Here is a 23,125-nt window from a genome sequence, read left to right on the forward strand (position 1 = left end):
ACTGCAAGGTCACAGATGCTGGCCTGTGAAACTGCTGAATGAACCTGGCAGCAGCAGCTCTGTTGACACAGAAAGCTGGTGCACAAACAGCTGGGCAGTGCACGGTAAGGAGAGACAAAATGCAGGCCCTCTGCTCCAGCCAGAACCAAGTGTGCTTTCTGAACAAGCTCTATAATAGATCTCCCAGATGCTGAGAACCAGATACTTAAGGATCTTCCTATTCCAAATGGAGGCTGGACCCGGCATTAGACACCCACTTTCCCTGTATGCAACATTTAGGAGGACTCAAATGATCCAAAATTCCAACAGGTAAAGCAAGAGTTGAGAAGCTTCTTGGAATGAACCAGCAAGAAGTTCTAGGGATGCAGAACTTTTAACACATTTTTTTAAAATACTGCCTTTCAGGGATTTCATTGCCTTGCTTAAGTCCATAGCTCAGATGGCTTCCCTTCAGCCCAGCTGTCTTTGCAACTTATTTGTTTTAGAAGAGAGAAAGTGGTTGATGCTGTTGTGATAGGGGATACTGCACAGGATGTAATACACTTACTGCCCATCCCTGCTGATTTTGAGTGATTTCAGTGTCCCAGTGTGTTCAGGTCTCCAGCTCCATGAGTTGTGCAGTTCCCAGGAGCAAGTGAGGGGTCGTGCTCTTGTGGCTGCGCTCGTGTGCCATCAGCTGAAAGGGTGAACCAGCCCTGGCACCTGGGCCACCAGGCTGAGGCCCCTGGCCTGATAGCCTGCTCATGTACCCAGGATGCAGAGGAGCTGCTGTGAATTCCCTCCTTACTCTGAAGTTTTAAATTATTACAACCAACATGTCTGGGTTGTAAATAACTTGCAGCAATGCCACAATTTGCCAGTCTTCCTACAGATGCTTCAACTATCAAACAGCCAAGGATTATAGAGTGCTCAGGCTGAAGACATAAATGCCATGTCTGGTATGGTACAGTGGCAGGTAGGTAGGAGGTGGATTTTCTTCCACCAAACTACCTTAACATGCAAAATACTAGTCCTTCTCACTTTCTTTAGGCACATGAATAGTTGTCTGTGGCTACATTATTTTGGATTCAAGTACTCAGATGTTTTATAAAGAGCTGAGAAATCTACCTGACCTGACTGAGCAGTTCACTTGACCCTCAGAGCTGTGTGAGTGGGACAAAGGAGAAGTACATGACACAGATTAGCAAGAACTACAATTTGTACACTTGGAATTTCTGAAGGGGATTTTTTCCCTCCTTCATTCAAAGCTGAGAGGACCTGAGGCGTCAGCTCAAATGCTTCTATTTTAAGCAAGCAGGCTGTGTGTGATAAGCAAGCAGCAAATGTGCTATTAAATGTGGAATTTGCAGAAAGGGTGTGTGTAGTATGCCCTGGAGCTGCTGCCAGGAGAGATGTCCTGGCTACAGCAGTGAGGTCAGGTATCCCAAAGGATACTCACCAGTCGCCCAAGTGTTATCCTTTTATAGGATATATTTTGGGAACCTTGCCACTCCTTGTCTCCCGCATCAACTTGGAAAGGAGCCATCTCTGCCTACTTTCCACCAGCTTGGTGAGCGGGGACACGGGCCACCGTGGGGGTCCTGCTGCCAGAATGCCCCAAGCTTTCACCTTCTCCCTGGCTTATGTCAGGCAAAGGTAAGTGTCCCATAAGGAGACAGCATGTGCTCTCGTGGAGTAGCACAAAGGGCTCTCTGGGCTGTGGTGTAATCCAAAGAACAGATCCATAACAGGCAAGTCACAGGGCACAGAGCTGGCCAAAGCTTTCAGCAGAAGTGTGCCAGTAAAACACATAGAATATAGGTGGGAGGATGAGAGAACTTTTACTTAATTCAACAAACTATCTTATCTGGTGCCAGGGGAAAGCAGTTCTTGAGTAGCTACAGCTGCTACATGGCTTCATATATCTCCTGTGAGTAGCATTAAAAGCTGTCCAAGGCCAGCCACACACAACAATTACTGTCCAAAAGACCACAGAATGGTCAAGGTGTAAGAAACACTTTGAAACACTACATTAAGCAGGGCTTTTTCCTGTGATTTAAGGAACCCACTCATTTACCTACCAGGGCATCGATTTCAAAGGAAAAACAAAACTGGCAGAAAACACTGAGAAGTGTCTGAGCAATATCTGAGCTATTTCTGAGGCAACTGAAATTCTGAATTAAAAAATATAGATCATGTTTGTTTTCTATTGTGGTCATATTTATTACAGATATTATGTTTGTATTTGCAAATCTAATGTTTTCTGGGAAGATTTTCCCGACTTTGGGATCACATGCAGTCTAACACAAATGCCTAGTTCGGTGAAGGGATGTGTGAGAACTTCCTGAGATATTTGTCAATAAGAAGAACAGCACGGGTGAGGTTGGGACACTGCTCAGGGCTCCTGCTCTGAGATGGGACTATTTCCTGCCAGGACACCCATGCATACAGTCTCAAAAATGAACTTTTTTCCCCTTATTTGTCCACCCGGTGGTGCTAAAACACCACCAGTCCCCTTTTGGCATTTCCCCACCGGCCTGTGTCAGGCAGTGTCTGCGCGATGTTCAAGTCACTGCTTTAAAAAGGTACCTCTGCAAATCCAAGGGTCAGGAAACCAAATTAGCTCCCTGGGTCTCTGCTTTGTACTCGTTGCTACATTTCCAATGGAGCAGAGATAAGTCTTGTCATGCCTAATTACACAGGGTGAGATTAGCAAATCCATTATCTTTTTCTCTATTGTTGATCATAATTTAATTAATTTGGGATTCTGTGTTAATTTTAGAGAAAGTGAATTCACTTTTTACTATTTTAGTTTTCAGAAAGAGCTGACAGAGAAGAATTAACTCTGCTAGGCAAAACTAGGGGGGAAATTTTTTTCTTTTTCTGTTAACCAACTGATTAAAAAAAATAAATTGAAAACCTCCATACTTTAGTCTTTGATACCCAGTTCTCTTCAGGTTCAATTTCTTTTAAACTAACGTAGAGTTGAGCTGAATCAGCATTCAGCAGAGAGTCCACTGTGTAGAGTGGCACACTATGAGAAGGACTGGCATTTGAACTGCCAGGAATATTTCCTAGCCCTAATTTTCAGAATCAACATTCAGAAAATGGCAAGTGGCTGAGTATGACTGAAGGAGAGGTTTCTCTGAAGTTAAAGTCATTGAGGAAAAACCTTTATAACATGTGATGTGACTGTAGAAGGTGGGCTTAGATTGGATATTAGGAAGAAATTATTTCTTGTGAGTGTGGTGAGACACAGAAACAGGTTGCCCAGAAAAGTTGTGGATGACCCATCCCTGGAAGTGTTCAAAGCTGGGTTAGTGGTTGTTTGAGTAACCTGGTCCAGTGAAATAATTCTATGAATTCACGTAATAGAACTGTATAGAAAAGTGCAATAGTACCTGTAAACTCTGGTAGGATGCAAAAAGGCCATGCACCCTCAGCTCTTAGCACATGGGTAGTTAAATTATTGCAGACAATGCTGTACTTTGTTCTTCCTCTTTACATGAATTTTTACCACATTAACATCCTGTGACAAGAAGCAGCCCTGGAGGTTCATTGCCTAAGTCATAGCCTATGACCTGCTGATCTGCATTAACCAAATTCACAAGAACCACCTCCTGCTCCAGGAATATGGCCACGTGGCAGGACATGGCCTGCCCTGGTTGTCCTTTGAACTGGATACCACACTATACATGTCACAGATTTTACCTGAATCTTGGCTTCTCCTGTGTTGCAGGTCAACAAGCTCCTGTAAATTCTCTTTGAGGGGCAGAGACAGCTGTTTGCAGCTCCCTTTTGGGGCACAGATGGGGGAAGCATAGTCTCGTGGGCTCAGCAGTGGCTGGTTGCAGGAGATGATGGGGGATGTCAAGGGGCAGGGGAGATAGTCTGCCTGTTTTTCTTCCCTCTCTTCACAACAGCCTTCCATTGAGGTTTGTGGTCTGTAGCACTTCGGATGACTGTAGCTAGCCCAAGGAACCTCAAGGATGGACTTTGCCTGCTGCATACACTTCTGCTGGAACAGCAGATGTTCACCATAGAAACACTCCAGCCCTGCAGCAGTGATGTGCATGGCTCCTCTGAGTCCTTGGCTCCATGGACTGGAGAATTCCATATTCAGTCTATGAACTCTCACATCCCTTCAGACTCAAAGACAATTTCCACAAATTTTGAGGCTAATGCTGTCAAATATCCTGCTCTCTGGAAAGTTTATTTCCCAGAAACCAATCTGAAATCTGAAGATTCCACTGAAGCCTCTTTGGCAATAAAATACCACTGACATGCCACATGATTGATCATTCTCTGGAAAACACAGTCCTTGGTGGGAGCAGCCAGAAAATTCTGACTATCTTGACTACTTGTTTGTGAAATTTGGCCCCATGCCACACTTTGTAAGTATGTCAAAAGTTTCTATGTGCCTGAACCCGCCTGTGGATTGCTCAGCTTTCCAAAATTCTGATGTGTGAAATGCACTGCTGCGTTCTTTTGCAGGACCACCCTCCCAATGAACAGTTATCCCTATACCCCTCTCTTCCCTCTGGCTGCCTCAACAGCAGTCACCTCCTGCTTTCATTTTACCTGCTGAACATACAGGATGAGGATGAGATGGCTGAACTGCTGCGATGTGAAATGCAGCTGCCATGGCTGGTGAGTATGTGGATCTTCACGTTCAGATGTGGCAGTGGGGACAGTGCCCTTACTGCAGGCCAACCATGAGAAGGTGCTTGCTGCTCAGAAAAGGTTTTTTGAGACCAGGGCATGTGGCTACCCGGCCTAGTCCTCCTGGGCTGGTGTTACATGCGCTGAGGTCTGCCAAGGGACACCTACAGATAGCATCCTCCTAGGAATATGTTATTGCCATAGCTCATTATATGTAATTGCACCAGTAAAACAATGACCCTTTCTTAATTAGCTTTTTAAAAAAAAACAAAAAAAAACCCTCCAAAATAGTGCTTTTAAAAAGAAACAAAAAAACTAACTCTTGTTCTGATCTCATGCCCCAAAAGGAAGAATTTTAGTTTTGTTTTTCTTCAGTTTTTAATCAAATTCTGTCTCTAATGGGAAAAAAGTGCAAAATGAACAGAAACAAAGGGAAGAAAGTATCTGAAGACCTGCTGTGTTTACTCATAATTTGCTGCTATAGAATTTCTTGTATTTTCTGTTATTCCTAGAAAGTGCAGCAGACCACAGGTCTGGCTCGTGAGAAAACTGTTGAGTTCCTGCCTTTGCTACATAAACCGCGCACTAAAAACATTTATATCTGGAACAACCATTGACTTGTTTATAATTTTCCCTTGTCCTCTGACTTTAGTTATGTTTGCCTCCTAATGATCTTACAAAAATGCAAGACCTTGGAACAACCTCCCTAGTGCCTTAACACTCCCACCTCCTTAGCAATCAACAGAAAGAAAAACGCACTTTGGGGTGATGCATGTAATCCATTTGAAATATCTATTTTAGGATTTAATACAAAAGCACGTCCTAAAGGCGTGTTCTTCTTTCCATTCAACTATAAGGACTGACCAACTCAGATATAAATATCTGTTCTATAGCCCTTACAGAATTTACTAGATGATTCTCTCTTGACAATTGCATCACTGTAACCTTTGTCCCTCTCTTTACTGACATTCAGCTTCTGCACCCTTTTTTGGTGCTTCACGAGAGTTTTGTTGGTCAGCAGCTCTTTTTGTTTCTGAGCTGATGTGGCATGCCTGCTTTCTCTAGCTCACTGCAGTGCCTGCCATAGTGTTATGTTAGTGAAGACAAACACACATTGCTTTGCAGACACTTGTCTTTTGTTCAACTATTTATTGAACAGATTAAATTGGTTTACAATGAATTTTTTTGCTTATTTTTGTCTATGAAAAAGCCATAGTCTTTCTCTCTGAGGCTGGGCAAGTACACTGTAATGTGGGAGGCCTGACAACCTGCAAACAATGCAGCTGACAACTTGTCAGCTGAAGAATGCTTGTGTGTAATAACTAAAAGGACAAAACAACATTTGACAAACAGGATATTGTATAAATGTGCTCATTTTCTGTGTGCAGGAGATTAGCATTGGGTAGAGAGCAGTGGCCTGAAGGGGGACAGAGATTTGAAAGGACAGAAACAAAAGAATAGCACTCACAATAACAAAGTACATGTATTCTAGTCTACCAAGTCCTGGCCCACAGGTCTACATGTCTGGATGCAGGATTGAGTAGCTTCATATGCATAAGCACTGCTTCACTTTAAAACACACACATTTTTAAATTACTCTACACGAGCCAGCAGAAGGGAAATCACTGTGGTAACACTGAAGTATGCTGCATCTTTTATAGTGATTGCTGTGTATTCAGAAACGCAGCCTCAGAAGCTGTAACCTCATGAACTGCCCAGGCATGAATACCACTATTGTTTCCAAGTAAGAAAAACAGAATCACAAAAACCAGAAACTCCTACAGTCCTGGGCCAATGCCAAACTTTTGTATATACTTTCAAAGTAAGATAACCTGCTTAATTTTGGAAATGTTCTCACAGTAGCTTGTTTTGTGCTTATAACTGTGTGGCCAAGTGAAAGAGACAGTGTTCTGGAGACCTACACTATGTGTTTGACAAAGTTCAGACACAAACAATGTTCCTAGTTAGATATACATTCAAAAATCTATTAGGAAGAGCTTTGAGACAGGATAAAAGGTAGTTTTCTTTAAAATCAAACTAAGGAAGTCATAAAGAAGTGGCAAGTGGCCAGTATCAAGCCTCAAGACACTGGTACTTTATTCAGACCCTTGATTTGTACTTCCCAATGTGCAGGTGGTGCTAGAAGTCATGCCGTGTGCCTAAGGCTTCAACACGTTTGATAATGAAACTTCTACTGTGCCAGCCCTTAGATGGTAATTTAATCTCCAGTATTTCAGAGCCTGAAGGGAGCACAGCACCTTATGTCTCAGAAATGGTGGTCTAGTCTGTTTTAAATATGTACTTTATTCTCAGAAAAGGATAAAATCCATCTCATGTCAACTTAAGACATTAATGTTTTTTAAAGTAGAGACTTAAAGCCTCAAGGGCTAGGGCTTAATTTTCCAGATGCTGTACAAGCACATTTTATCAGGATTTTCTTTTTGTTCAAAAAATGTTCTTATTGTCTGGTGTTTTAGGAATGGGGTGCTTTCTTTCTTAAGTCTTGCACAACAGAAGGGTGGGAGAATCTTACCTCTGCCCTTTTCACATCCTTTGATCTCAGTGATCTTTAGGACAGTGCTCTTTTCTCTGCTGAAATAACTCAGCAGAGAAACAAAGGACCCTTTGCTTCCCCAAGGCTACCGTACCCTCTGTCTCAGCAGCACTGTGGGGTAATGAACACAGCATCTAACTCCTGTTTCCCAAGCCAGCTATGCTCACTGCCACTCTGAATTCCTGACACAAAAATGTTTCAATTTGCATGCAAACTTCTTTTTCCCCAAACAAAAATCTTTGTTCATAAGGACTGGTGTGACCTTTTGGATTATCACAATTAATAACATTGACCTTCAGATAATAGGCCCAGATTATTGTACTAAAGGCTGAGGTGGTTTTCATTACAGAAAGAGATTAGCTGATACCAGGGATATCTGGTACTGCATGGTACTGGGATAGATGGATTTTAGGTCAGTGTAGTCACTGGTTGATGCTAAATTAAGTCCTGTCAGTATACTCTGATTTCTGAGTCTGAGGTGGTCCTTCTGAATAAGTGCATCAGGAACAGTGCAGTTTTTCTAGCTAGTCCACTAAAAAACACCAAGTGAGTATTCAGCATGAAATCTCATAAATCTCATGTCATTTTAGCCTGATTTTGGCATCTCACTTATGCAATCCTTTTTTTTTTTTTTTTTTTTTTGTATAAGAAAGCATGTCTGTCCACTCCACCCCAATAACTTTTCAATCTGTAAAAATATGACAGCACATTCCATCTTCTAGAAACCCAGTCTTCTAACCTTGTCATAATATGTAAGTTAATCCATTTGTAGCGACTAGCCAAAAAATGCTAGCTTAACCCCTTATCAAAGACACATCACTTTTTGTTTTCACTGTTCTACTCTAATATATTCTCATGAAAATATTACAATTTAATGTCTAAAAGAAACTATTTTTTCAGTAGTGCATACTACACTACTTTTAATTTGTTTTTTCCTCTAAGTCTTAAGAAATGAAAGTGAAAGCATTTTCAGTACACCTTTGATTCCTCTTGTTTCTCTTCTGTCCTTAAAAACCATAGTACTATGCAGCAGAATACAAAACTGGAAAGCTCAGCTTCTCTCAGGCTGCAGTTTTAGTACCATTTGGCAGCAGGATTAACCTAAGCAGCCCCCAGTCCTGTCATGTAACCCTGTGTCTGCTACAACTGCTTGTGCCATTGTTGTTCATGGAGAGCTGATTTATGGCTTGTTCAGTTTTCACACAGGGGCTTGGGGTTTTTTGGTTTTGCTGTAAATCACAAACCAGTTCCCCATGAGCTGCATTGGGAACTCAGGCAGGCACAGAGATCAGATTTCTGGTTTTGCTTACAGAATTGGGGCCTTATTTTGCATGTTGCAACAGAAAGCTCAAACTCCTCTTTGTATGTGAGTTTGTAGAAGTTAGTGTGTTCCCCTGTGTTTATATGCCATTTGAAAAGGTGATGTAGGTATTTTGGGAAACTTCATCCTGTATCTGTAGCCTCTGAATGGATGATTTGACTTCTGAGATCTTTGGCCTTTTAAACTCTTTGCACTCTGTCAAGGCAATCACCTATTTTCTAGGTACAGTGGGATGGAATCATATTTAGCATGATTTACAAATCACTTGTAATTGCCTGAATCTAGCAGCAGTCCTGGTAGAAAACCTCCAGTATAATCCTCAGGAAATTAAACAGTGCCACATTTGAGTCTCTTTCAGTTGAAGGAATATTGACAAAAAATTCCCCAAGAACATGAATGGCAAGAGCTGGTTCAACTAAAGCAAATTAAACACCTTGAGAAGGTTTTAAAATCTACAGAGAGATAATGAGGAATAAATGAGGGAAATGAGATAAAGAAGCTTTCTTACTCTGACAGCAGGAAGTAACTTGGAGTCAAAGCAGACAACTTGCTGTTTAGAAAGACAACTCCTTTGGAAAAACCCAGGAATGTGGAGCTCTGAATTGACAAAATTTGAAGTATTTTTATTTCCCTGATATATAAGTGGTCCTCTTTCCCGCCTGATTGTGGTTTATTTTAGTCAAGTCATCTCTGCTTTGCCATTCTTCACGTTTCTATCTGCTGTTGAATGGTATGTTTGTTTTACCACCAGGAGAATAAAATGGTCTTCCTAGAAGCAGATGATAAAACTTTGAAAAGTGAGCAGATTCTCCAACCTAAAAAGAGAATTGAACCAAGATCTTCTTGCAACTCATTCTGATTATTTTTTATCTTTCAAGTAAATATTAATGAGAGTTTCTGACTGATTTAAAAGCCTCAACTTATTCAGTGTGGCTTTGATATGTTCTTGAGACTACTTATGGCTTACAGGAGAATTTATCGCAGCACTAAATGTGAGAAAATCCACAACTGATTTAGGTAAACCTAAACTTTGGTACTCGTGATCCTTTGCGTAGGAGGATGTGAAAAAGAAAACTCTTGTCTGTGTGCAAAGGGAATGGAAACTTTTCAGACTGTGAATGTATTGACCTTCAGAAAGGGAGCAGCAGGATGGTTTTTTTTTCCTTGAACATTTAGAGTTATCACAATGAGTCATGGATGCCCTAAATATCTAGATATTTGTCCCTTGTGGTTTTTTTTTTGTTTTTTTTTTTTTGCTATATGCCCAAATGCAATTTAAAATTTTGATTTAGAAAAAGTAAAAGTAATAATTATTGCTGGTGTAGATGTAGGTGCCTTTGTCAAAGAAACTATGGGAAAAACAGAAACTCTACAACAACATCTTTTCACTGTTAAGAGAATCAAGGCATTACTTTATTCTGGCCAGGATGTGCAACAGAAATTATTTCATTGACACATGCCCAGGTTGTGCAGTGAATATCATACACATGGTTCTTTACCAGACTTCTCACATATTTATATATAAAAAACGCAAAGAAATTCATGTTCATTGGTCTTAAATTACACAACTTTTAGTGTTCGATCTCCTATTGGTTATTGATCCTTTGCCTTTGATGCTAATCTGGTTCTCATTCTTTGGTTCTCTTATCTCTTATCTCCTGTGCATCTTCTGGCTATTCACAGTCTGTGGATATTAAGCTCATCAGGCCTCTCCCGGTGAAGAGAGGTTTTGAAGAGAAACATCAATTCCTCTCCCCCTGGGCAAAGGTGAACAAACCTGTGACTAAAGTTATATTGCTGTGTTTAGTCAAAACGAAGTGGGTAGTTGCACCCACATAGATCATCACAACATAGTTTATCTGATCTCATGTTTAGAGGATGTTAGAGCTACTCTGCTCTTGAGACTTGGCTTCATTTGTAAATTGAAAAGATAACACAACTTTATCTACAGATGGTATGTTTTGCCTCAAGTCAGCTTTTCCAAAGTTATCCTTAATATATATTTTTTCTTATTTTTCTCATCATCTTCCCCTTATGTCCTGAAAGAGTTAAAGAATTCCTTCTGAAGTTTTTTATGGAACCCTAATCACCATGTTAGGTCAGTTTATAAGAGGAAACCTACTCCTTACTGCTGGAATGGAGATTCATGCTTGCAGTGAAGCCAACACTATGGAGTTCAGAATAAGCAGATCATGTCCCATGAAGGCATTTGATACCTTTGGGAAGCTGAAAAATGTGGGCAGTGATAATTGGTTTTATTTTTTAAAACAGGTTTTACAAGGGGTTTTAGATTTTTGGGAGAATGGATACAGGAGTCACTAGCAATGGGAAAGCAAATGACAATATGTGTTTTCTCCATCTCTCCTCTTCATAGATGTTTAGAGGTGTATTACAGAGGCACCATTAAAGCCAGACATTTAATGTTGTGGAAGATGGTAAACTGGAGAATGCATCAGTGAAGGATGACAGCATGGGGAGACTGACATTCAGCAGGACTTTGAGAAAAGACTTCTGGACTCGCAGTTGCATCAGGTACTTCAAGGGCCGGCTGTGCTACTTGGTGTGATGATGCACTTATGCTGTGAGGTCACTGCCTTCCACCTCCAGAAATTTGCCCTCTCACCTTTGCTACTTCAGTCAACACTGCCATGAGGTTTATTTGCATAAACCCTGCTAATGTGGCAGCAGCAATTTTATTAGTACTTTGACCTCTGCGGTTTCTTGTGGTTGAGGACAGCTTTATCTGAATGCTGCCTTCTTCCCTCCTCTCCAGAGCTAAGGGTCTGCAAAGCCCAGGGTCTTGTTTTACCCATCCACTCACTAGTTTTCAGGTCAAGACTGTGATCTTGGAAGGTTGCTGCAGTTGGTGAAAGGGCTGGAATAAGAAACAGTCCTACTGATAGGCCACAGCCTGAGAACCAAAGCCAAAGCCTGAATTTAGCTTGGGTAGGGCTTAAGCATCACTGCTGTCCTCTTACTCCATCTCTGGAGAGTTACCCTGGCCCTAGGCTGAAGCCAGACACGCTAATGATAATGCACTGCTCCTCAGGAATTTCAGTCCTAAGAAGAACCTTTTAGTTACATTCTTACTTCATGTCCTTTGGGTAAAGGACAGTCCATCATTGCAGCTAAGTGCGGGAAGATCCCTCTTAACTTTTTTTCTGGAAAGCGAAGAAATTACTGGGAATGGGGGGCTGCTACTGTACTGAATGAGGCAAAGCAAGCAGAAAGTGCCTGACAGCTCAGGGCAGCTGCACCTCTTTTTCTCCTATCATAAGCATTTTAGCCTGCTTTTTATTTTATCCCCCCTCCCTTCCTCCACTTCGACATGAGGCTGCCAAGGACAAAGGGAGAACCTGAAACTGCTGGCCTGGAGGCCTGGGAGGGGAGGAAATAGCAGTTGCTATTGCCAGATTAGCAGGAGGCCAAGGGTACAGAGGGGCAAGGGCAGATAGTGGCTGGGTGTGGAGTGGCATAAAGAAGGGAGGAGAGTTAAGGAGAAGCACTGGGTTAACTTGTTTTGGGAGAATGTACAGTAAAACGTCAAGAATCTCTTATAATAGATCAGTATAACTTCATCTGGGGAGTCCTGCTTGAAGTTCTGAAACTGGAGATAACCAGTCAAAGTACATCTTTAAGCACTTGCAGTTAAAGCCACACATAAATACAGAGCTCAGCTCCTTGCATAGCACTGAACAGTTCCCAATGTCAAACAAAACCACACCTCAGTGCTCTTCACATAAGGTGTTTGAAGAGCTGGCTCCATTTTTGAACCTTCTCTTCCCGGTGTCAGCAGCTTCCTTAAAACAATATATCACGGATCTGACAACCATTTTAAAGTTCAAAAGGAAGCTTTTAACTTTTTTTTCTGCAACTGCTGCAAAAATTTTTCTGTCATTATATGATGATAGTGTTACAGTAGAAGCCGTGCTGTACTAGATATCACTGCCACCGTTCAAATTTGACCGTACTGTTATATATGATAAATGTCATCACATATAGCAGGAATTTTGAAAGAGTCTTAGAAAATATATGAATGAGTTTCTCGCGAACTCATTTTACTGGAACTCTGATATAGAGAATTACCCAAAGTGTCATAATGCTGTTACACTTCCTTGTTTTAACTCTTCAGTTCTCAGTTGTGTGAACACCCTACTACCAATCTGTCATCACAAAACAGGGCTTTTTAAAATCTCTCATCTGCTGTTTGTTCATAGGAAATCCCAGACCATGACTGTGCTGGGACATTTTGAGCTCTTGGTCAGCGTTCTGGTAAGTACTGTGGAAGTTTTTCAGATTTCGATATGCAGCGATAACATCTTAAACCCCTCCAGTGGAAATTTATGGTCTTATTTATCTTCCTCATTATCTTCCCCAGTGCTTTCAAGTGACCGAAGTCTTTCACGGGTCATGTTGCAGGGGGCAGAGATGCCTGTATTAGGGACCGCGGCCGAGCAAAGCGATGGGGGCCGGTGTCAGGGAGAACCGCGGGGTTTGGGGAGCGGTGCTGCCCCGCGGCCCCGGCGGGCGCGCCGTCCCGCACGGGCCCCAGCGGCTCCGCGGGCCCCTCCGGCCGCTCCCCTTCCTGCCCGCCTGCCAGCCGCCTGGAAATCCCCGCACGCTCGGGTTTCCCCCGCCCGGGGAAGGGGGCGGAGGAAAGTCCCGGCTGCTGACGGCAGCGCCGCCTCCCCCCCGCGCCCGGCCGAGGGCGCCCGCGGGCCCGGGGAAGGCCGGGCTGGGCCGGGCTGGGCCGGGCCGGGCTGGGCCGGGCGGGCCAGCGCCATCAGGCGGGGCCCGCGCCCGGGCCAAGCCCGAAGCTGCCGGGCCGGCCTGGCCGGAGTTTTCCAGGCGCGGGGCGGGCTCCTCTCCCCCCGCCCCTGCCACGCACCGCATATAGGCTGGGCCTTGGTGGGGCCCGCTGCGGGGCTGCGCTTGAGGCCGTGAGTACGGGGCGCAGGGGGGTGGGGCTGGGCCGCGGCCCGGCGGGGTGGGAGCAGGGGGTGCCCGTGCCCTGGGCCTGTGCCCGGCCTGGCTGGAGGAGCTGCGGGTGCCGGCTGTGCCCCGGCGCGGTGCCCCGCTGGAGCCCGCTCGGGGAGCGGGCCGGCCCGCGGCCGGGGGCCGGGCCTTGGCTGTCGCCGCCGTGCGGGCGCTGCTGCTCAGGAGCTGGGGCCTCAGCGCAGGGAGCTGTTTCTGCAGTGCTGTGTCATCGTAACCGAGGCGTTCCTGGAAAAGCTGTTTGGAAATCGATCGACCAGACTACTAAATACCTAACTTTATATGTGTTCATAGCTAAATATGTAAAAACCCTTTGAACTTTGTGTTTGCCCGTACTTGAATTTTTAGGGAAGTTCAGTTTTGCCGATGCCCTTGCTTCAAATATAATTGGATTTACCTAAATAAGAAAATCCAGTACTCTTTTACGTCAGTGTTATAAAACTGTGTCTTCATTGTTTGGGAATCTACAAGCTTAAACCAATTTAAATGTATGCAACTTCTTTAGTACAGGATTTTACCTTTAGTTATACAGCTTGCGATTAAGTAGCCTGATTAATCTGCCAAAAAATTCTGCTTGTGGGTTAAACAATTTTGCATATGCGTCAATAAGAGGGAAATGGACTGTGTGAAATCACTCCATTTCACAGTACGTGAAATTGACTCCCTGAAACTTCCTAGCTGACATTAGACAGGCAGAGGAACTTGGGGCTATTCAGCCTGGAGAAGAGAAGGCTGCATGGAGATCCCTTAGCAACCTGCCAAGGTCCGAAGGAGGTCTGCCGGGAAGCCAGAGAGCCTTCCTCTTCGTCAGGAACTGTAGTGACAGGATATGCAGTAATGGGTACAAACTGAAAGAGAGGAAGCTGATGTTAGATATTAGGAAGGAATTCTTTACTGCGAGAATGGTGAGACTGGAACAGGTTGCCCAGAGAGGTTGTGGACATCTCAATAGTGGCAATTGGGATGTCTACAAAAAAAGCCAGGTTGGATGTGACTGCTCCTACTAGAAGATGTCTCTGCCCATGGCAGGGAGGTTGGGACTAGAGGATCTTTAGGGTCTCTCCCAGCCCTTAACATATTATAAATGCAGAAAGCTTGTGCTGTTCCAGTTAGTGTAATTGCTGTTTGCATAGACATTACATGCACCTCATCTTGTGTATTTTAAAACACTATTTTTCTTCCTTACAGGTTTTGTTCTGCCACAAAAGATACTTAAAATTTCTCCTTGAGGACAGTCAGTACCAATATGGAGGCGTAGGCACCTTTAGAAGGGACTTCAGTCTTACCTCCGGGAGGTAGTTCTGTGCAGAAATAAAGAAACTAAGGCATCAAATACTTTTTTTTTTTTAATCTGAGAGTTCTGTTTGCTTCTGTATGCCATAACCATGGCATACAGGAAAAACTTAATTCAACAGTATAAAGCATCTGAATGTCTCAACACAAGGCAATTAATTTATGTTAAATTGGTTAACTCTGTACTTGTAACTAAGGCACCGAGTTAAAAGTGAAGTGCTCTGTTGATTCGGTGCTGACTTGTAGACAAACCTGTCCCAGGTTTGTTAATAAAGAGAGTTCATCCTTGTCTGAGACAGTGTATAGGATTTGTTTCTCTAATAGCTGAATACTCTATACATGTGAAGTTGAGTGTAAACCAGCTTCTTTAGTCTTAACAACTTATTACAACAATATGCAGAACTTGAGAGGTGGTTTTTTTTGGAGTTCAGTAGTGGCAAATATACTAAGATTAGTTTAGTACCATCATTCAGGGTCTCTATTTTTTGTGTGCCCTTTGAACTTGATAAAGTCTTCTTTTCAGCCTCCTAGTGTGGTTTTACAAACTAAAATCTTTGTGTGTGTATAAGCTACATATTTATCAGCTGTTTAGGGTGAAATCTTGTCCTTAAATCATCTAACATATGTTTTGGATAGAAACAATATTGCTTTAATTGCCCCCCAATTTAGTTTCTTTATTGACAAAGGGTTTTGATAAACCCATTTGTGTTTTTTTCCTCTTTTGATCTGAACCTCCACTAGCCTGACAAATTGTTACTGCTCTCCCAGATATACAGAACACATAAAGCATGTGATGCTTATGTGATTTAATGGAAATTGTTTTTCAACATGCTTTCTTCAATTGTTAAAATGGGATGGGGAAACTTTTGAGCTGAAAGAAGTTGCTAAACTAGGGTACAAGAACTTGCCAAATGTTTATAGGCTGTTAAATCATGAGGTCAGTTCTATTCATGTGCACATTTGAAGTTACACTTTAAAAGTTGCTTTTGTACAGACAGGGGTTGTTCCAAATTGCCTTTAATGCACACAACTACCTCCCAGAGGAAGACTTGTCCCATTTTTCCCAAAACAGTCCATTTTGAACACAGTGGAAGATAGCCCTTTCTTGACTAGCATCATGAGGCAGAGTGCTCTGTGTGACGAGCTGAAGTATGACCTGTCCTGTGAACTCTACAGAATGTCAACATTCTCCACCTTCCCCATGAACACGCCGGTGTCAGAGCGCAGCCTTGCCCGGGCTGGGTTTTATTACACGGGTGTGCAAGATAAAGTTAAGTGCTTCAGTTGTGGCTTAACATTGGATAACTGGCAGCCAGGAGATAATGCTATGGAAAAACATAAGCAGCTGTATCCTCGCTGCAGTTTTGTTCAAAGAATGCTTTCAGATAACAACGCGGGATTGTCATCTCGTTCTGCCTTTTCACCCTCAATTGCAAACAGTCTGCCACCGTCTCTACATTCCATAGCACTTTCTCCAAGTTTAGAACAGGTTGGATATTTCAGTGGCTCATTTTCCAGTTTTCCTCATGACCCAGTAACTACTAGGGCAGCTGAAGACCTTCCATTCTTGAGCCCTAAGCTTCACAATCATTCTATGAGGACAGAAGATGCTAGGCTATGCACCTTTCAGTCATGGCCACTGACGTTTCTCTCACCCACTGATTTGGCAAAGGCTGGATTTTATTACCTGGGGACAGCAGACAAAGTTGCTTGTTTTACCTGTGGTGGTCAGCTGTATAATTGGGAACCAAAAGATAATGCTGTGTCAGAGCATCGGAGACACTATCCCAACTGCCCTTTTGTGGAAAACCTTATCCGAGACCAGCAGAGTTTCAATGTTTCAAATGTGAGCATGCAAACCCATGAAGCACGTGTTAAAACATTTTTAAATTGGCCAACCAGAATTCCAGTTCAGCCTGAACAGCTTGCAGATGCTGGCTTTTACTATGTAGGTAAGAAACCCAGACTTGTCCAGTTTTATTCATGCTGCTATATCAGCATTTACTTTCAAGTAAGTTGTGTCAGGGTTTGCTAGATATTTTGCCTTGTGTTTTTTTAAGGTCGCAATGATGATGTGAAGTGTTTTTGCTGTGATGGTGGCTTAAGGTGCTGGGAATCTGGAGATGATCCATGGATTGAGCATGCAAAGTGGTTTCCAAGGTAACTTGCAAAATCTTCATCATAATTTGTTCATATTCCTAAATTTTTTAATTTTGGTAGATATGTACTGCACTTACTAGTTCTGTTTAACTTTATTTTATATGCAGATTCACTCTAATTTGGATGTATTGCATGTATGTAGAAAAGCTCTGAAGGCTGTAGGTGTGTGTAATTAAAACATTTCTTCATTGACAATGACATATAATGCTTTCCCCTTCATTATTAAAAGCTGTCTGTGTCCCCAGATCACTAACAACAAGTGAGACTGCATTGTTAATGAGCATACTTTTCTGTGTAAGAGAAACACTCAGTAAGTCAGTGCCCCCCTCCCTGATCAAGGGGAGCAAAGGCTGCTGAGAAATGAAGTAAAATGAATGTTTAACTCATTGGTTCTGGGTTTGTGCCCATGCTGAATGCTCATGAACCAGTTTTTCTGCTTGCACAGTTTACTTTCCTATGTGTGGAAGGGCTTGTGAAGGTTTCAGTGGCTCTTTAGTATGTCTCTACTGGAAAAAGAACAGAAATAACTTTTTAATGTCACCTATAATTAAATGGCAATTTCATACCTAATTGTTATCTATGCCTGTGGAAATCACCACCTCCATTATGGAAATAGTTGCACTTAATTTCAGGAAAGCTAATAATAGTTCTTTTCATTGTAGATCTCCAGCAATTTATCAGCTACTGCTGGACTATATGATGCATGTAAGGCTAAATGTCAGTTGTTGTTTCTTACTGTGTTAAGCTTGTCAGTAAATGTACATAAGAGATAAATCTGTGTTAGTGAAGCAGACCTGGCTTTGATAATGGTATCATATTTTGTTAAATTATTTCTTAAGAATGATTTGAGTAGGAGGTAAGATTGGTGAGATGCAAGATAGAAACAGCTTATCTTATAGAAACTGCACTTTGTAGTGATTCTGACATAGTGTCATTTCTCATGACATACCCTTTTGATAACAAGTGGTAGCAGAATGTAAAGCTGCTGCATTTATATACATAAGCTTACTGATAGCTGGATGTCATGGAAAAACTTTATGCAAGTGTCACCAGACACTAGGCTGCACCAAGCTTCCAATTAAGAGTATTTTTTCTCTTCTGAAGGAAGAGAAATATATTTAACTTCCACTGGGTTTAAACTTGTCCATTCTTCTATGTTTTTTTTCCTTTGGCAGGTAGAAAGTATAATTTGATGCACTTTTGTCAATGTTTCAGGTGTGAGTATCTGCTTCGTGTAAAAGGAAGAGAGTTTGTAGATCAAATTCAGGCCAGATTTCCCCATCTCCTTGAACAGGTAAACTTTTAATGTCCTGTAACTTTGGTTTTCCCGTGTTGAACAGTGCTGTATTCTTTTTTCGAGTTAATTCTTCTGTCTCATTTATGCTTATGCTTCTCCTGGGTTTTTAACATCATAAATTCTCTTCATGAGCACATGAAAAAAACTAGTGCTGAACCATGGCTAGTCTTTGACTAGTAGAGTTTAACCTCTACAGATTACTTTTGGAGAGTTCTATGAAGCAGTGAGCTCCTTTGTGTTAGCAGAGTGAAATACTGATTATACACTGAATAGTGCAGATCAGTAATTATTATTTCAGAAATCAGGCATGGACAATGTGAATTATTTGTATTCATAATTCTTATGGCAAGAGTAACCAGACTTCACTTCATGGAAGTGGTCAGCAGTAGCTTTGTGTTGATTATACAGTTGCACAAATTTGCAGACTTGTGTAACTGCAGGTGAAATTTTTAATGGGTAGGAAGCTTAGCAAGATTGATGACAAACAATATGTTAGAAAGCTACTTAGAAGGAAGAGCAATACTTCAATCCTAACATAGTTCTCTTGTGTTCTATAGCTCTTGTCGACCTCTGATCCACCTGTAAATGAAAACCTTGATCCTCCAAGTATGTATATTAAAGCATGTTTTTAAACTCCCCCAGCATTCTGCAAGCTTAATGATTGCTAAGTGAGTTAGCTTTGGATAGCCAATTCTTAGATTTGTTTCCTAAAATTTTAATAATTTTAATGTTGAATTGACAAGCTCTGAGGAAACATCTCTAAGAGATCTTGTTTTTCATTTTCCTTATTTTCATACTAGCAGCTCATATTAAAATTTTTGGGTTGCACACTTGCTTTTTTTTTTTATTTCAGGGTTGCGTTAAGCAAAGCAAGTGTTGAGCTGGGTGGAACAGTTGCTAGAGGGTGTCATGACTATACAGTTATGCAATTCCATCTCTTTGGCACACAACTAAGTAAATGCTCTGAGCTGAGCAGCAGCAGTTAAGGAAGAAGGTGGGGCAAGCTGATACAGTGAAGTCTTTCTAGGCTGGACTCCAGTTATGGTGGAAAAACCCACTCACCCTCTGGGAGTGTATGCTGTCCTAGTCTCTCCTGACTGAGGACAATGACACAGAATCCCATGTGTCTGGTGTTTACTAAATTAAATGCAGATTACTGATCAAGAGTTGGAATAGAACAATTGTTTGTACTATAAACTGACTTCCCTCCCCCACCCCTGGCACACTCCCAGGCCATTTTTCAAGGCTGAAGTTGGAAATTACTGAAGTACAAAAAAAGCTGCTAGGACTGGCTGGCTTCCATTTTTAAAACTACTTAAAAAATTCTCTTTAAACAGTTGAAACTTTTTACTGGTCAGTGTTCATGTATGTAGGTAATGTTGATGTATCTGACTTTCTGGGGTTGTATGGATATTTTATTCATTATGTTATACACAAGGATTTTCCTTTTTCTTTAGTTATTCATTTTGAACCTGGAGAGAGCCATTCAGAAGATGCAATCATGATGAACACGCCTGTGGTTAAAGCTGCCTTGGAGATGGGATTCAGTAGAAGGCTAATAAAGCAAACAGTGCAAAGTAAAATCTTGGCCACTGGAGAAAACTACAAGACTGTTAATGATCTTGTGTCTGATCTGCTCATGGCTGAAGATGAGACAATTCAAGAAGAGAAAGAAAAGCAGTTGGAAGAAGTAGCATCAGGTAGGCATCAGGCATAAATAAAAGTGAAATCTGAAGCTGTTAGTAATATGTATAGTTTTTATATTTGTTTTTATGCGCCAAGTGATTTAGTTTAATTACTGCTAGGATCAGCTTCTATAAAAGCATTGTCAGGATATCTGTATGGAGCCAGCAGCCTGAGAATTGTTTCACTCCCTTTTAGGAAAGTGGTTCATAGCAGAGGCCAAGAGTTCAGAAACACCTCTTCTTTCCAAAGCCATTTTTTTTTCATTTGTGTGCCTTTATATTGCTGTCAATGAAACAGTTGGTACGCTATTATTTTTTATCCAAGTTTGGCTGCTCTTTGAGCTGCTTGAATCAGTAAGCCACCATATCTACCTCCTAAGGATAGGCCACAAAGTTCTACAAATTCAGATTCTGTAAGATGGACAAAGATCTGCTTTTCTGTCTGACTCAGCCCATATATGACAGCAATTTGTTTATTTGATGTATCTTTAACATTTCCTGATGCTTCAATGCCATGTAAGTTTTGAAGCCTGAAGAAATCCTTCTGATTTTGTTTTTGTGAAGCAGAATGAAACTTCTCAATTATAAATGAAATTAAGGATGCTTCTTTCCTAGTTGTATTTCTTTTAAAAAACATAGATGGATTCAGCATTATAATCCTACTAGAAATTTTCTTGTTCTTGTTTGTAGTAGAGTATTAAAATAGTCTGCAGAATCTGATTGTGCTGTACTTCTGGTTTTCTTGTATGTAATTGTGTTGGATGCTTCATAGAAGAGCTTTATTTTATTTACAGCCCAGCACTGACAAAAGTTAACCTCTGGCATGTCAATGAGTTAGTGGTGGTGTTAGTTTTTTCTTTGCAATTGCCCAGAGAGTATAAATCTCACTAATATGGAGTTACATGGGATCCTCTGTGATCATTTAACCTAGAGATGGGAGCAGGAAGTTTTCTTGCTGAACAGGCTTTGGCTCAGAAGCTGCTTGTTTGTGGTTTCCTTAAGTCTGTTCATTGTGTGAATACCATTAAAACTTGCTGAGTGTTTTATTAATAATGTGTAATAAGCAAATATTGCAAGTAGAGTTTAAAGAATATCCATTATTGCTAAACTGAAGTGCAACTTGGAGTATTGTATTCCTAATTCTCTTATCTAATTCCTCCTTGTGTTCCAGATGATTTGTACTTGATCCAGAAGAATCGAATGGCTTTATTCCAGCGTTTAACATGTATACTGCCAATCCTTGGCAGTTTACTGTCAGCTAAAGTGATAACAGAACTTGAGCATGATGTTATTAAGCAGAAGACTCAGTTACCATTGCAGGCAAGGGAACTGATAGATACAGTTTTAGTGAAAGGAAATGAAGCAGCCAGCATCTTCAGGAACTGTCTGCGAGACTGTGACCCTGTGCTCTACAAGGATTTATTTGGTATGTGTCTCTGGTTTCCTTCTGTTTTTAAAGGATATCCTTTTATAGAGGTCTTACCAGTGCTCTCACAACAGTCTAAAGAAAAAGAAACAAACATGCTGTTTGAACATAGATTAGTTAAATGATAAGGATTTTCTTTTCTTTTATTCTAGTGGAGAAGACCATCAAGTACGTTCCCACAGAAGATGTTTCAGGTACCTTAAATTCTACCTTCTATCTTAAAGACAACTAAAATAAAAAAAAAATTACTTTGGTTAAGAAATAGGTTTGATGCTTTACCCTCTCTCTAATTCTGCTTTAGTAATATGGACTGAAAAAGTTAACCAAAAGTTAAGTGCTTCTGCATACTTGCAAGTCTGTCAGCTATCAGCTGTGTCCTGTGCCTTGCTCATGCTTTTGCACATCACAGGATGTAGAGTTTTCTGGAGCTCAACAATCCGAGAAGCACATGCTGGACTTGATCCTGATACAAGCGTTCAGGCATTTGGTAAAGACTGGAGAATGAGTAATTGGTTAACATATCATCTATGCTTTTCCAGAGTGGGCATAGGTGTCCTGAGATCTAGTTTGACCAACGGTCTGTAGGTAAAAACTTGTCAGACATGAGATTGAGTTTGCTCTGGTCCTGCAGTTTAATCTGTTAATAGACTGGAGAAAAGTATACAAGCCTGGATATAGCCCACTTCCACCAGTCAGGCTGTATTTGTGTTTCTGATATCCAACCAAGAAAAGTAAAACATTTGCTAAAATGTAAACACTGGTTGGCCTCCAACCCCTGGGCTATCCATCATCTCACAGAACTGGAAAGTACTACAGACTAATTCCTTGCATGCCACTTTCTGAGCTCTAGAAAATGTTCACTGCCATCTATATTTACTCAATAGAGGCAGCGAAATAAAAGGTGGAAGGAAAGGGGCATGGCTACACTCTAAATAAATAACGTTTTGATCTATTCACATATATTCAGGCTGACAAAAACTTACCTTATTTTTTCCAGGTTTACCTATGGAAGAACAATTAAGAAGATTGCAAGAGGAAAGAACATGTAAAGTTTGCATGGACAAAGAAGTTTCTATTGTTTTTATTCCATGTGGTCACTTAGTGGTGTGCAAAGAATGTGCACCATCCCTTAGAAAATGCCCTATTTGCAGGGGGATAATAAAGGGTACAGTCCGGACATTTCTTTCGTAAAGAGGGAGATTCACAAAATGTCTTTGTTCTGCCATACTTCACTGCTGAAGCTTAACACAGCTGTATCTCAAGAATGGAAAACTGTGGTACAGAAAGCTAACAAAAGTTTTGTGATAGTAAGGCATATCCTCATTATGATGCGTGTATGATTATGTATAGAAGGCCTTCGGTGCCAAAGATTCTCTGTTCATAAAAATAACCAAGTATTAGGGTGAGGTTTTTCTGGCCTTCCTTTCTGAGTAGGGAAAGTAGTTTCACTAGTGTCACTTTAATTCAAAGAAGTTTTTTGTTAAGTTCCTAAAATGGAGCTTGGCATAACTCTTCTTTTGAGTTTCCTCCATGTGGATGTGAGGAAATATACTAAAATTGCTGTTATTAATAGTTAATGTTAATTAACTTCAGCTACTTCTGGTTTAGCTTTCTTCTCGACTTAAGGAGAAAAGAGGCTATCTGTTGCAGGAACAGCAGCACTTGTAAAGATTTTTCATGTCTTGATACTTGTGCAATGTATATTACTAATAGTTTTTATGAAGATTGAATTAAAATATTTCTACTTCTCAAA

The 23,125-nt window shown here is 41.3% G+C and overlaps 1 protein-coding gene and 1 long non-coding RNA gene across 4 annotated transcripts; both read left to right on the forward strand.

The window, feature by feature from the left end:
- Positions 1–1,390: 1,390 nt before the first annotated feature.
- Positions 1,391–13,036, forward strand: LOC146768649 (uncharacterized). Of its 2 annotated transcripts, XR_014953897.1 has the most exons (4): positions 1,391–4,373; positions 4,474–4,629; positions 10,891–11,048; positions 12,734–13,036. It is a non-coding gene; the product is annotated as an uncharacterized LOC146768649 (long non-coding RNA). The 2 variants fall into 2 exon arrangements; XR_014953896.1 differs by having other exon boundaries at positions 1,391–4,629.
- A 217-nt stretch (positions 13,037–13,253) lies between these two features.
- Positions 13,254–23,125, forward strand: BIRC2 (baculoviral IAP repeat containing 2). 2 transcript variants are annotated; one of them, XM_085575655.1, is made up of 10 exons: positions 13,257–13,456; positions 14,700–16,756; positions 16,865–16,964; positions 17,627–17,665; positions 18,180–18,258; positions 18,819–18,867; positions 19,719–19,961; positions 21,118–21,372; positions 21,525–21,566; positions 22,370–23,125. In XM_085575655.1, exons 2-10 carry the CDS (start codon positions 15,922–15,924, stop codon positions 22,561–22,563), a joined length of 1,836 nt encoding a protein of 611 aa, XP_085431781.1. In that variant the 5' UTR covers positions 13,257–13,456; positions 14,700–15,921; the 3' UTR covers positions 22,564–23,125. The 2 variants fall into 2 exon arrangements, with proteins under 2 accessions (XP_021385010.1, XP_085431781.1); XM_021529335.3 differs by lacking the exon at positions 17,627–17,665 and having other exon boundaries at positions 13,254–13,456.

Source organism: Lonchura striata, chromosome 1, assembly GCF_050655825.1.
Source record: "Lonchura striata isolate lonStrDom1 chromosome 1, ASM5065582v1, whole genome shotgun sequence".
In the NCBI taxonomy this organism is placed as follows: domain Eukaryota; kingdom Metazoa; phylum Chordata; class Aves; order Passeriformes; family Estrildidae; genus Lonchura; species Lonchura striata.

Excerpts from the sequence above, each read along its gene's own strand:
- BIRC2 (XM_085575655.1), top strand. The coding sequence starts at position 15,922 with ATGAGGCAGAGTGCTCTGTGTGACGAGCTGAAGTATGACCTGTCCTGT. Across the intron at positions 16,757-16,864 it reads TGCTGGCTTTTACTATGTAG|GTCGCAATGATGATGTGAAG; the intron begins GTAAGAAACCCA and ends TGTTTTTTTAAG. Across the intron at positions 18,259-18,818 it reads TTCCCCATCTCCTTGAACAG|CTCTTGTCGACCTCTGATCC; the intron begins GTAAACTTTTAA and ends TGTGTTCTATAG.